The sequence below is a fragment of the Myotis daubentonii genome, chromosome 8 (genome assembly GCF_963259705.1).
Source record: "Myotis daubentonii chromosome 8, mMyoDau2.1, whole genome shotgun sequence".
NCBI classification, from domain to species: domain Eukaryota; kingdom Metazoa; phylum Chordata; class Mammalia; order Chiroptera; family Vespertilionidae; genus Myotis; species Myotis daubentonii.
In genome coordinates this window covers 85,108,964-85,123,252 of record NC_081847.1, presented here as the reverse complement: position 1 = coordinate 85,123,252, position 14,289 = coordinate 85,108,964, and the positions used below count along the sequence as shown (strand labels likewise).

General features: G+C 56.5%; 1 protein-coding gene across 6 annotated transcripts in view; it reads left to right on the top strand.

The window, feature by feature from the left end:
- Positions 1-12,318, top strand: part of SMAD7 (SMAD family member 7) — a 30,262-nt gene extending 17,944 nt beyond the window's left edge. For all 6 annotated transcript variants that reach the window (XM_059707256.1, XM_059707254.1, XM_059707255.1 and 3 more), the window contains one exon: positions 10,366-12,318. In XM_059707256.1, the coding sequence (XP_059563239.1) occupies positions 10,366-10,904 (539 nt within the window). In that variant the 3' untranslated portion in view covers positions 10,905-12,318. The remainder of the gene's footprint in view (positions 1-10,365) is intronic.
- Positions 12,319-14,289: the final 1,971 nt, after the last annotated feature.

Below are 14,289 nucleotides of genomic sequence, written 5' to 3'. Positions count from 1 at the left end.
CTGAGGACTTCTGTCACCGGTTTGCCCTCGGCTTCGATTGTGTGGTCTGTTGAGAGTTGATAACTACAAAGCTTGTGGATAAACAAGAGGTCTGTCTCCTCCGGCTCTGGTTCCAGCCCCCTCCCTCCACACTTGCTGATTGTGAGGTGACAGCAGGAGACACAGTTATAATCCAGACCCTGGCAGGGGCCTGGGTGTGCAGAGAGGTGACCAGCCAGGCACCGGCTCTTCCAGGGACCACGGCCAGGGACACCTGGAAGGATGGTGCGTGTTCCGTGTCCTGACAGCCACCGGGGAGGTGGGATGTCTGGAAAGCCTGGGAGTTTGGACTTCCCTTTAGAACTCGGTGGGCTTGGCTCTCACGAAGAGCACCTGGGGTGCACCTGTGCTTTCTAATTTGAAATCTGATGGTCAGGCCCATGTCAGGTCCCAGCCTGGGTGTGAGGCCTTGGCCTGTCTTGGGGGGAGGAGGGGTTGCACGCAGTCACCTAATACTCAATTACCAAGGTGTTTCATTTTCACACTCATCCTGCGGGTCCCTTCCCTGGGGGCTGACTCATGCTAATTTCATCAGTCTTGCTCCTCAGTAGAGCCCGCCGGCCTCTGGCTGGGAGAGCTGTTTGGGCCTGGAGTTAGATCCAGGGCAGAAAGGGCAGGATGCATGTCACCTCCAGTTTCATCCTGCGGGGGGGGGGGGGGGGGGGGCGGGGGGGGCGGCTCCTGCCCTTCAGACAGAAGACAGCTGGATCACCAGGCCCGGGGGTGTTGGTGGCTCTTGTCTGTTCATTTCTGTTTCCTTTTTGCTTTCTAACGTGGCTGGTCGCTTAATAGGAACCAACACCGTACGCGGCCAAGAAAGGACTGGGCTCTGCTGTCCGTGGTCGCACCCGGAGGTTAAACCAGGGGTGGGCAAACTTTTTGACTCGAGGGCCACAATGGGTTCTTAAACTGGACCGGAGGGCCGGAACAAAAGCATGGATGGAGTGTTTGTGTGAACTAATATAAATTCAAAGTAAACATCATTACATAAAAGGGTACAGTCTTTTTTTTTTTTTTTTTTTTTTTTTTAGTTTTATTCATTTCAAACGGGCCGGATCCGGCGGGCATAGTTTGCCCACGGCTGGGTTAAACTGTTGTCTCCGTCCACCCACCTTCCCCACCTCCCACCACGACCCGTCACCTAATGAAGTTGGGAGTGTGTCCTACCCCAGGCGGCGAGGTGGACTTCTGAGGCTGGAAATGGGTCATGAAGAACCGTTACCCCCCCCCCCCCCAGGCCCCGGGGAGCACTTGGGGACCAGCATGGCCCTTTCCCCCCATGAATCAGTAACCCAGAGGGAAAAGCAAAAGTTGAGCTCTTCTGCGATTTGGGGTGCACAGTACAGTTCTTAAAGCGGGAGGGCCCCCACTCCAACTCAGTGGAGTCACAATGAAAATGCGCTGAGGAGGAGGCCTGGAGTGGGGGCCTCCCCCTCCATGTTAGCTGGAGGCCCGGTCAGGGGGGAGGGCTGAGAGAGTTGGAATGGGAAGGAAAGCAAGTGGTTGGACCTAGTCTTCCGAGTTCCTTGCGGTTCCGACATCCTGTGATTTTGGGTTTTTGGTTTTGTGGTCGAGTGGGAATGAGACCCCTGTTGCTGAGGTGGTGGGATGGCTAATGGCTCCTTCCGTGCATGAATAGAGATTGTACTTACTCCTGTTTCTTGGCTTACAAACTCTTCCTAGAATGAGTGACAGCCAAGGAATCTTTCCCCAGAAAAATGACAATGCATACCGCTCTTGCATATATTTCCAGGGGTCCTCAGGCTTGCGGTGGGGCCCCCTGCACCCCGGGGACTGTGCAGGGGGAGCTTTGGGAGTAGCAGGGCCTTTTTCATTGTTCAGGGGAAGAAACATACCTAACATTTACCATCCTAACCGTCTACATGTGTATGGTTCAGTGACATGAAGTAGCTGTGCAGCCATCACCATCATCTCCAGAACTTTTCATCTCCCCAAACTGAAACTCTGTACCCACTAAACACTAACTCCCCCCTCTTCCCAGCCCCTGACAACCACCGTTCACTTTCTTTCTATGAGTTTGACTATTCCAGGTACCTGCTAGGAGTGGATCGTACAGTCTTTGCCCTTGTGTGTCTGGCTTAGGTTCATCCATGTTGTAGCATGTGTCAGAAGAATTGCCTTCCTTTAGATGTGTCTGTATACGGCTTGTGTATCCGTTCTCCGTCGGTGGACACTCGGGTTGCCTCCAACTTTTGGCTGTTGCGAATAGTACTTCTGTGAACACGGGCGATAAATCGAATCTTCAAAACTCTTCTGGGTTGAGACCAGAAGTGGGATTGTGGGCCGTGTGGGAATTCTAGGGTGAGTGTCATACAGCAGGGCCATCTTGACTTGTGTATCTGCATGGACTGAGCCCGCGGGCGGCCTGTCTTACTCCTGGACGTGCAGCTGGGTGGGCCTGAGGGTGAGCCCCGGGCAGGGGGAGTGAGTGAAGAGCAGGGGTGGGGGTGGGGTGACTAAGTCTGCAGTAACACAAGCCAGACTGGAGCCCACAATTTAGAGGGCCTCTGAAATGTGGGGCACAGCACAGAGCAGCCATCTCTTGGCGTTGGACTCCAGGGGCCCTGTGGTGGCAGCACAGGGTGGGGGAGACTTTTCTGGTTTTTTTTCATTCCGTTGGCTTCCTCACTGGAGGCTGGGAGGGCCCTGGAGGTCCTGGGTGCTCTGGGGTGAAAGGGCTGGGATGGCTGAACAGTGAGTGTGTCAAAGCCAGAGAGATTAGATTACAGAGGCAGACAGAAGTAATGATTAACTTTCCCAGTCTGCACACTGTCTCCAGTCTGGCGTACTGTTGTTTTTCCCTGTAAGTACAGTGTGGGCCCCGGCCCCAACCCCCGGCCCCGGCCTGGCCAGGCCCTGGGTTGTAAAGAAAGAAGGAATGAGGTCTGGGAGTGAGCAGGGGGTGGGGGGCGAAGGGGGCGGGGAGCCGGGGAGCCTGCCGGAGGAGGCGGCTTTTCCATCGGCTCCTGCGCTGGAATTTATTGGCCGGAATGCAGTAAATGTTCAAAATGTCATCCCATCCAACAGTTTTCATAATTGTTATGGAACAAGGGGAGCTGGGGAAGGGGAGGGATGAAAAGGACTTTTGTTTCCTACTGTATTTTTCCACGTCTTCTGACGGTTTTCCCTACCAGTCTAGAAAACCTGGAGTTGAGTTGGATCTGGGGGGGGGGGGGGGGGGGGCGGAGCCTGCGGCCAGGTCCTGGAATATCTTTCTGGGAGCTGGAGGTCATTGTCCACAGGGGGATTGATTGAAAGGGGCCCACAGAAAAGGCAGAACCAGGCAGAACTTGTCCTGTACCTCTGGGTGTGGGGGGGGTTGTCCTTCTGGAGAATTGGCTGAAGCATGCATTTTTATTAAGATTCTTACAAGCTTTAACGTGTAGGCAACATACTTACAAGTGGTCAGTAAAAGGCAGAGAGTGAGGGACATGTAGTGGTTTCAGGAATGGTTCCTTTGTTGGATTCACGTGTGAGTGTGCGTGCATTCCCAGTTGGGGATCCACATGCAGAATTTGGTGGCGGGGCGGGGGGCCGGATCTCTGGACTCCCTGCAGGTAAGAGGTGGGTGGGTTTTGAGATCTGATTTGACCACCTTCCTGTTGCCACCTTCACATGTGTCTTCCTGGGAGTGGCCGGCGGGGCTCCGTACCCTGTGGGCGGGCAGGCAATGCCAGGCAGGCCTGGGGGCTCCGTGTGCGCGTGTATGCGGACCCCTTTCTGGAGAGCGCTGTGGAGTTATTTGGGGGTGTTGGTGGGAACTTTGCAAAGTCTTGACGTGAAAACTGGAGAAGTTTTAATGAGGCTGGATGTATGCGAAACAACAGCCAGAGAGGCCCATTTACTGTAAATATTATGAATGGAGTTGGCTGGGCTGGAGTCCCCACCCTTCCTCTGAGGCCTTGCAGCGGGCAGGGCTGGCCTCCTCCGAAGGCAGGCAGCCGGGTACACGCTATAATTTGCATGGCTGACGGCGGGCGCACAGGAAGCCGCGTCAGCCGGGCTGGCGAGACAGACGGGAGCTTTTTGATTTCTGTGGCTTCCCTCCCCTGCCCGGCTCTCCCCTCAGCTATATTCTCCGATGGCCAAACACTGTTCTTAGGAAGGACCCCTGGGCTGGGCGGGGGGGTGGGGGGGTGGGCTCAGACTTGGACATTTGAGGGGCCTTGGGAGGTGGGAGTGGGGCCCATTCGGGGAGCAGGGAAGTACATTTTAGCTCTAGTAACTGATTACTCATCACAATCTGTCTGGAAGGCACAGTCACACATTAGTCTCCTAGACCAGCAGGACCTGCCGATCAGTCAGCTCAGCTTGGAGAGTTTGCAGGAGGAGGGTGATGGTGGGAAACTTTAGGGCGTCAGGCCCGGCACAGAGGTGGGGGATGGGGGTGGGGGCACGCACGTTGGAAGGAGGATGGTGAGGAAGGGAGACCCTTTTCCTGAGGGCCATGAGTGACCTGACAGAGAGGACGCAAGTGTGTGACTCCTTGAGGTTGAAATGTTGGTTTAGAAGTGGGCACAGCAAAATCTGACCCAGATCTCCTGGTCCTTTGGATTTTGTTTTGTTTTTGTTTTATTGTTGCAAATTAAATGCAAAAAATGTGCGCTCCTCTCCCAAAGTGATTTTCTTACTGTCCGGAAGGTAGTAAAAATAAGTGGAGCCAGCGTGAGTACTCTGTGAATCATCGAGCGCAGCCAGAGCCCGGAGTGGGCCCGTGGCGCTGTTTCGCCCCAACCCCCTTCATGGTAGTTAGGGACCGGCCAGCCTGAGGCTCAGAGAGGGCAAGCCACCGGGCCAGGGTCACAGAGCAACTTGCTTGGCAAAGCCGCTTCTCGATGTGAAAAAGCTGGACCCCCACACTCAGCCCTAAAGTAGGCATAGCATTTCCAGGGTGTGTTCTGAAGGGCATTTGCAGAAGAGCCCTTGGGGACTGGTAGCTTTCGGGGCCTGAGGTGGCTGCCCACCCACAGCTCACACCTAGCAGCGTTCTGGCCATGCATCCCAGTCCTGCTCTTTGGCAAATGACTGTGCCTCATGTCCCCTTTAGCATAAGGACAGTAGTCGTATGCAACCTCTGGAGGGCTGTTTTGAGTCCCTTTGGAGCAGGGCCTGTACACAGTAGGTGCCTATTAAGTGTAGGGTGGGGCCCAGAACTGTTCTTCCACAGGGGTGGGGTGGGCAGAGGAGAAGGGTGGTTAGTGTTTTCCCAGCAGCTGGAGACCCCGAGAGATGAGACCCTAGAGTGTAGCTGCAGGCTGAGCCCTGGCTCCCCGCTGCTTTTGTATGGGATCGCCATAACAACCCTGTGAGGCTGGCACCCGGACGCCCCGTCGCTGCCAAGGTTCCGTGGGAGGTCGATGTGGGGTGGGGTGGGGTGGGGTTGGGGTGTGCGTGGGGGCGTCGCCCCATAGCCAGAAGTCCCTGAGGGGCAGGATTTGGGGAACTCGGTTGGTTGGGCCCAGGGAGCTGAAGTACCCAGCCTTTGAAGGAGACCCTATGGCTCCCCCTGCCCACCCCACCGGCCAGAGCGCGGCCTCAGACCTTTCGGTGCTAGTGCTCAGTGCGGTGGTGCAAGGGTGGGTCTGGGAGAGGCGGGAGCGCTTGGAGTTCGTTTCCACCCCGTGGGCAGCGGGCTCCAGACCCCGGAGCTGCCCGGGCTGCCTTGGGAATCGGAGTGTCCTGTCGAGGGTGAAACACGGCCGATCAGAGCTGACCCCAGAGCCCAAATGGAACCCAGACACCGCATCCGGTTTTTATATATTTCCTTTAGTTCTTGGTCCTTTGCCTCTTGAAAGCAAGAGCCCAGTAAGGGTCCTTGACCGTTGTGAGTCTGGGAGGAGAGCGGGTCAGACGGGTTGGCACCGGGCGCCCTGTATCTCGGCCCTTCTCCCTGAAGTGGGCCGGCGGCTCGGGGAACTGCCGTTTCCTGAGCTTCCTGACGGGGCGGGGAGCAGGGCCGAGGTGCCGTTAACCTTTGAGATGTCTGTAGGGGGAGGCAGGATGAGGCAACCGCTGGTGGCGCCGGCGTTCTGAGGAGAGAGGACCCTGGACCTGTCGTGGGCCAGGCGTGGTGATGTTTGTGTTCCAGGGCCGCGGGCTTTAACTTCTGGGTCTGCTTTGTCCCTTCATCCGCCCTCACCAGCCTGGGTGAGGCCGCCGTTTCTGCCCCACGCCCCTCTCCCCTGGCTTCTCCATCCTCGGCCTCCTGCTCGGCGGGGACCCTGGGGAGGGGGGCTCACAGCCCATCCCACGGTTGGATTTTGGCAGAGAATTATCCCTTTACAATCCGGGTGCCTGCAGAGGTGAGCTGGAGTTGAGACCCCCTCCTTGCTCACCTGGTTCTCCAGCCCCCTTGCGCCCTGGCAGTGGGGGGCACTGGAGGCAGTGGGCACCAGCTGTGTGCCCTCTGTCCTGCTTCTCAAGTGTGTGCCTGTCCTGGAAGGCCAGAATCTGGGGGACCCTCTCCCCATTAGCCCCACCTTAGGTGGCCTCCTTCTCACGCATGCCCGTGCTCTCAACGGCATGGGGTGACCAGATCCCAAGGCCAGATTTTAGGTAAGGGAAGCGTTTTCTCGCTGGGCGCTCTGGGAGGAGCCTTGCCTTCCTGGTCTCGTGGTGGACTTCATCAGCCGGAGTCCAGAAAGGGGGGGGGGGCGCCTGAGGCACTGGATTTGTCTCTCTGTCCTTCCTCTGTTTTTCCCCTCATCTCTTTACTCCTTCAAATAAAAAATTTTAAAAGGGGGAAAATTCTTCCCTTACCTAAAACCGGCCTTGAGATCTGGTCACCCCATGTCGTTGAGACCCCGGCAAGAGCTTCATTCATGAGCCTCCGGGCTTCCAGAAGGGCCTGGTCTGTCCACTCCTGACCAGGGTCTTCAAATAGCGCTTTGTGAGCAGCAGGGAGCTCCTGCTACACGGCCTTCCCTAATGCACGTGAGCACACGAGGCCAAGGCCTTGGTCGACACCTGCCTCCCCTTCCTCTGCAAGGGTGGGTTTTACGCTCTAAGGGAAATGGGGCCGGGGGGCCGGGGGACGACCTTACAGGAATTTTAGGCCGATTCAGCATTTTTTCTGGGGTCGCTCCAAAAATTCCCCAAACCATAATAAAAAGGAAAAAAATTTGTGAGCAGGCAGCTGATGAGTTAGCTTTTTACAACACGGCGTTTCTTTTTGATGCTTAAAAACGCGCAAATACAGTTTTAAAACAAGCCCCTGTGCAGCGTTCGGGGGAGGGAAAACGCCGGAAAAGTCCATAAAGCCCAGGGAGGTTAACGAGGGGCGGCGGGCTCGCCCTTGGCGTTTGTGCCGGCAGCCGCGACAGGAGCCAAGCTGGGCTTCCGAGCCCTCGCTCAGCCCTGGCACCCGCTGAGGTCCGCGGGGTCCTCACCGCCAGGCCTGGGGAGCCCCGGAGCCACGCAGGGACCTGGGCGGGGAGACGCTTGTACGTGTGGGCTGTGGGCCCAGTTCAGGGAACTGTGTTTCTCTGAAGATGATGGTGTGCGCTTCCCAGAAGTGAGCCCAGTGACGGGGAATTTGGGGCAAAGGAGGAGACTGCGGGGCCCGCAGCGTGCATTCAGGGGGCCTGAGCTGTGCATTCAGGGGGCCTGAGCCGTAGCAGCCGTTTTTGCTCAGGGACGGCCCGGAGCGGCGGGCAGAGGCTGTGGGGTGACTGGGGGTCCCGTGCACCAGATCAGGGCACCCAGTGCGCTTTCAGGGGCCTTGCTCACACACAGGGACACCCACACGCTGCCGTTTATCTGGGCCGGGCCATTAACCTCAACAGAAAAAGGCTTTTTCCAGGGATGTCTGGCAGCAAATTGCTGGGTGGACTGGCAGGCCGCACAGATGAAAGAGAACCCGCCAGAGCGCTCCCCTCTCCCTCGCTCCCCTCAGGCGCTGGGCTGGGCTGGGCTGGAGTCCAGCCGACCTCAGGCCCAGCCCTGCCCCAGCCCCTCCCGGCTTCCTCTGCCCCCAAGAGGCCCATGGGGCGACAGGGCCCCCACTTCTTGGCCTGGCACGAGGGCAACTGATCCCAGGCCCCCACCCCACCCCACCCCGCAGCTCCTCCCCCTGCTAGCCGGGCCGGGGCCAAGTTTCAGGGGGCCAGGCTCCGTGAAGCAGAGTATTGTAAGGGTCTCCTGCACCGCCCTCCCCATGGCTCCCTTCCAGCCAGGTTCGTTGCCGGAGCTGGGACAGTGAGGGAGAGCTGCTTACGTTTCCGACACCCTCCCCCTCGGGCGGACGCCCCCTCTCCCAGAAGAGGCGCCCCGCACGCAGAGCCCTTGTTTACGCAGAGCCCTTGTTTACGTGGCTGCTGTGGGTCCTGGTGTAGCCTTCAGGGCCGCACTCCCTCGGCAAGAAAGTTCAAAGATTGCCAGCACTCACGAGTTTATTAGCAGTTGATGGATACTTTGCAGAAACAAGTTAATGCCTGATGAGTCACCTTCTGCTTGGAGCCCTTGTCCCTCTCTTGTTTTTCCATATGTTCCCATGTGTGCGCATGCAAACACACACACTCCAGTGTGCTCACATTTGGGGGGCACAGTCTCGCTTACACTTGTGCTCGATAGGTGCATGCGTGGGGCGGGGGGTGACGGGCCCATGTTCCGGGTTGGCTTTCGGTGGGGTGGGGATTGAGGGAGAGGAACGGGCCCCCAGTTCCCCATTGTGTGGCTGTCTGGGCAGGCATGAGAAGGCCAGGTGGGGTGTCTGCAGGGTGTGTGCGTGGCTGCCTCAGTGGGTCCGAGGGCACGGTGTCCACTTACTCATGGGGCGCCTCCATGCGAGACTGGCTGCTGCTTAAAAAAAAGTTCATGGGGCTGACTGGCTCCCAGGTCCTAACATGCCTGTCGCCACTGGACGGAGTTGTGTGCTGAGCTGCACTAGAGCGGCAGACGGGGGCCCCAGCCCCCCTCCACCCCGTGGCCATGCCGCAACAACCCCTCTATGCTCCAAGCCCCGCTGTTCCAAAATCAAAAAGGCCAAGCACACCCCGAAAGACACCTCACAGCCAACCCCTCCTTCCTGTCCTAAGCCTTCGCCTCCCGCCCCCCACCCCCACCCCTCTCCCCATTTTTGTTAACAAATACAAGACTTCCGGTCTCCGCCCTGCCACCACAAACCGCAGCCGGGTTCCTGCAGCCCGGCCTGGCTGGGAGATTTATGGTTCCCAGTCTGAGGCCTGCCCCGCTGGCTCCAGCTTAAGGAGGAGTCGGAATGCCAGCCGCCAAGGGCCCCCTTTCCTTCCATACGTCCCCCTTTAAAGAGCTCCGTGAGCCGATTTAGGAAAATCACCTCACTGGGATCTCACCGGGATCTCACCAGCCTCCCAGGCTGCCTGCGGGAAGAGGCACTTCTGGGACGTCCCGGGTGGGGCCTGCAGGGGCGGGAGGAAGGAGGGGGCAGGCCAGGCGCCTAGATGCTGCTGGGAGGGAGGGGAGAAGGGCACTTTAAGGGTGGCCATGCCCAGTTTAGACACACAATCTCGTGTCGGCTGGAGGAAGCTTCCTTAAGGTGGTCTGGGTTAGCTGGACTGTCCTCGGTTGTGATCTGGCATTTTGGCGGGAATCCACGCTCTGTGCACAGCGCTGCTGCCGACAGACACCGAGGGCGGTTTCTCCGTTAGGAAGATTCTTTTGCCCCCAGACACCTCCATTTACATTTTTACCAGACAGCTCTTACGCCCAAAGCACTGATCTGAGAACCTGGTGACAGCCACAGAGACCATGGAGCAGGTGGTCCTGGCGTCTGGAGATCGGGTCCTGCCTGGCCCTGGCTGTGTCGTGCTCCGGGACCCGAGCAGCAAGCTTGCTGGGGCCCAGGTTTCTCATCAGGATGGCCAGGGCGCAGGGCGCTGGCCTTCAGGATGCCATCAGCTTACAGAACAAACTCTAGGCCATCTGCAAGGCCTCTTACGGCTTTAACACCAGGACCAGCACGTTGCCAGGGGCCCCCTGGCCTCTGAGCGCACAGGGATGGGCCTCTGAGGCCAGGGGGGCACACGTACTGGTGTCTGGGTCCCTGACAGGATGGGGAAGGGGTGGGATGAGGTGCGCCCAGCGAGCCCCCTGCTTAATTAAAGTCGGGACACTTCTACCAGAGGGTCAGGATTTTCAGCCCCAGTGGGAGGCCTGGAACCGGTGGGCCGCCCAGCACCACCAGCATCTCCTCCTGTCGTGTGCCGAGAGCCGCGCTGGTTGTGGGTGCGTGGGGCTGCGCCTGTGTGTGTTGGGGTGGGGAGGTGGATTCCAGGAGGAAGAGGAAGTCCCGCCCCCACCAAGCATGTCTGCCGTTTTGTCTTGTAGATTCCCACCTTCTCCTGGAGCCTGGGGATCGGTCACACTGGTGCGTGGTGGCATACTGGGAGGAGAAGACGCGCGTGGGGCGGCTCTACTGCGTCCAGGAGCCCTCCCTGGACATCTTCTATGATCTACCTCAGGGGAACGGCTTTTGCCTCGGACAGCTCAATTCGGACAACAAGAGCCAGCTGGTGCAGAAAGTGCGGAGCAAAATCGGCTGCGGCATCCAGCTCACGCGGGAGGTGGACGGCGTGTGGGTGTACAACCGCAGCAGCTACCCCATCTTCATCAAGTCGGCCACACTGGACAACCCGGACTCCAGGACGCTGCTGGTGCACAAGGTGTTCCCCGGCTTCTCCATCAAGGCCTTCGACTACGAGAAGGCGTACAGCCTGCAGCGGCCCAACGACCACGAGTTCATGCAGCAGCCGTGGACTGGCTTCACCGTGCAGATCAGCTTCGTGAAGGGCTGGGGCCAGTGCTACACCCGCCAGTTCATCAGCAGCTGCCCGTGCTGGCTGGAGGTCATCTTCAACAGCCGGTAGCCGCGCGCTGGCGGGCGAGGACAGAGCGAGCCGGGCGGGCCCAGTCCAAACTACTTTGCTGCTAATATTTTCCTCCTGAGTGCTTGCTTTTCATGTAGAAGTCTTTGGTCATTGTTCTTTTTTTTTTTTTTTCCTTTCTCTCCTTCTCGTCATCCTCGTTTATGTTCCGTTTTGTTTCGTTCTTTGAGAAGTAGCTTATGAAAAGAATTGTTGGGGTCTTTTTGGGGGGGGGATCGTACGGTTGGCAAGACACCCCCATGTGGAAAGGGGAAGCAAAAATCAGTCCCCCTGAACACAGTGTATGAATGGGGAGCAGCCCCTAACTCTGGGGGTCATCGTTACACTTGTCAGGGTGGGTATGTGAACAGATGGGTGTGTGTGTGTGTGCGCGCACACCCACGAGCTCTGTGCTCCCAGCTGTGTCTCCCTTGCCCTCTGGACATGCTCAGTGAGGCAGAGACAGCACCCGGGGCAGCCTGAGCCCAGTGTCTCAGCAGTTGCCAGAAGCAAGGCTCTGCCCTCGGCCAGGGAAGCCCCCCGCCCCGCCCTCCCCTTCTAAGGACCCAGGCCTGTCACTAGGCTTCTTAGAAACAACGCTGACCCAGAATCGTGTTGGAGTTTGTCTTAACTCCCCTCCAGCCACCCTGCTGCCATCGTCTTCCCTCGTGGCACCGGCTCCTGGATGGGTCTGAGCTACAGTATTGCTCCCCGGTGCCCTCTCCGGCCCTCAGCCTCTCCCCTGCCCCGGACCCCTCAGGTTTTACCCGGACTCAGAAAGTCAGCTCGGCACTTTGCTCTCCTGCGGCCTGTGTTGAGCTCTGCTGTTAGACCAGCGCGGGGAGCAGCCCGCTTCCCACCAAGGATTCGGTCCGTCATAACCCAAGGTACCGTCCTGGACTGACACCTAACTCTTCTTTCGTTTCTTCTCCAACTCATACGCTCGTATGATGTGTTGACACTGCTCTTAGCTCAGTGAGCATGTTTAGACTTTAACATAAGCTATTTTTCTAACTACAAAGGTTTAAGTGAACAAGAGAAGCATTCTCATTGGAAATTTAGCATTGTAGTGCTTTTGAGAGAAAGGACTCCTGGGGAAAAAAAAACAAAAAACACACAAAACCCTGAGATTTATTAAAGAAAAAAATGTATTTTATGTTATATATAAATATATTATTACTTGTAAATATAAAGACGTTTTATAAGCATCATTATTTATGTATTGTGCAATGTGTATAAACAAGAAAAATAAAGAAAAGATGCACTTTGCTTTAATATAAATGCAAATAACAAATGCCAAATTAAAAAAAAGATAAACACAAGATTGGTGTTTTTTTCTATGGGTGTTATCACCTGGCTGAATGTTTTTCTAAAGGAGTTTATGTTCCATTAAACAATTTTTAAAATGTATACTTGATTCCATGTTGTCCTCCAGCTCCTTTGTCTTATGATGGGATATGTGGGCAGGGGTGTCGGGAGTCTGGGACAGTTGGGGTCCCCCTGGCCCAGCGCTTGGTTGGGGAGAAGGGGGAGGGGGGCCGTGAAAGGAATGTCCAGAGCAGCCTGCCTCCGTGGTCAGTTCCCTGTGTGCAGAAAGACCCAGAGCTACACAGACACCCTTGTTAGGCGGGGACCCGCGGGTGTGGCCAGCTGGGTGCCCTGAGTTTGTCATGGGGTCAACCTCAGGAAGCTCCGAGTTACAAAAGTGGGGAGTTTTTTTGTTTTTTTCAAAGCTTGAGAGGATTGAGAAAGGGGTTTATTTTGGGTAGGAGGTTGCATTGGGAGATGGGTCCATCCCTTCCTGCTTGCTCAAGGTCATGGTTCTCCGAGGGACGCAGTTCTGGGAGGAAGAGGAGGGGAGGCTGAGAGTTGGCGCCGGGTGGACTTGGGGGCCACCTCCCCAGTCCCGGGCCAGGCACTCCAGGAAGTGGAGGAACCTGAGAGCCCGACCTGCTCTGCATCCACCGGAGTCCCCTCAGCCAGCCCAGCCCAGCCCCGATGGCACTTGCTGGTAAAGTGCCTCTGTGGTACTTGCCCTGCGGTTTCTGTGGTTGATCTGAGCCATGATGTAGATTCAGGCCTGGGCTAGATGGGCCCTGTGTAACTCCCGGACAGAGAATAGGGCGGTGAAGGCCTGGGAGGGGCAGGCATGGGGTGGAGGGAGTCAGTGGGAAAAAGACCAAGGGGACGTCTGTAATACTTTTCAACAATAAAGGTAAAACCAGAGATGGTCACCAACCAGGAGTTGTATAGGTAGGTATCTGTTGGGGCTCTTAAACCTTGGATCCAGGAGTGGGTGTCCGCAGCGGGTGTTAAGATTTTGGGTATCATAAACTGGTAGAATTTCAATAAGCCTTTTTGGAGGGCCAAAGTAAGAACGGCCAATTTTTCATTTTGCCAAATTAGTGACACAGCAGTACCTCCTCCTGGCACCACCATTTCATTCAAGGGACTTCTAATACAACGATGTGGTAAGAAATACTAATACGTGTCCATTTATGCGCTAGAGCCTTTGTGCCAAATGGCCAACTGGGCCAGCTGGGTCATTGAGGCGACGGGGAGCTCACTACCTATCAAAAGAACATGGTGCTTTTTTCTCGGTTGAACTGAAACCTACTTTCATTTATTCTAGTTCTGCAACCCAGAATAAGTCCAATCCCCACCTCCGAACACACCCAAGGAGGGCTCTAATTACCACCCGTGCGGAGGGGCGGAGGGGCGGGCGGGAGGTGTTGGCTGGGAGCCGGCAAAGGCCTTTCAGTTTGCTCTAACTTGCATCAGCACGCCGGGAAGCTGCGGCATGATAGCCACCACCTAGTGCGGTGATGGCGAACCTGTGACACGCGTGTCAGAGGTGACACACGAACTCATTTTTTTGGTTGATTTTTCTTTGTTAAATGGCATTTAAATATATAAAATAAATATCAAAAATATGTCTTTGTTTTACTATGGTTGCAAATATCAAAACATTTCTCTATGTGACACGGCCCCAGAGTTAAGTTAGGGTTTTTCAAAATGCTGACACGCCGAGCTCAAAAGGTTCGCCATCACTGACCCTATTGAGTGCTTTCCTGGGTGCCAGTCAGGGTGCTCCCCGTGGGAGGGAACTATTTCTCATAGGACCCTCTGCAAAAATGGAGGCTGCTTTGAGAGGTTAAAGACTTGCCCAAGGACGCTCAGGAGGAAATGCTTGGGCAGGCCACGGTCTGACGCTCCGTCCACGCCCTGTAGACATGGTTATTGATGGAATCGGGGTGGTGCCAGTCCCACAGCTCCTCGAAATCAGGATAACGTGAGCCACCACGCTGCCGCCTGGCCCGCTGTTTGGGCGGGGCCTCCGGTTTGGAGGCCAGAGCCTTCAAGCCCTCCTGTTACCTGGATTTGGGAT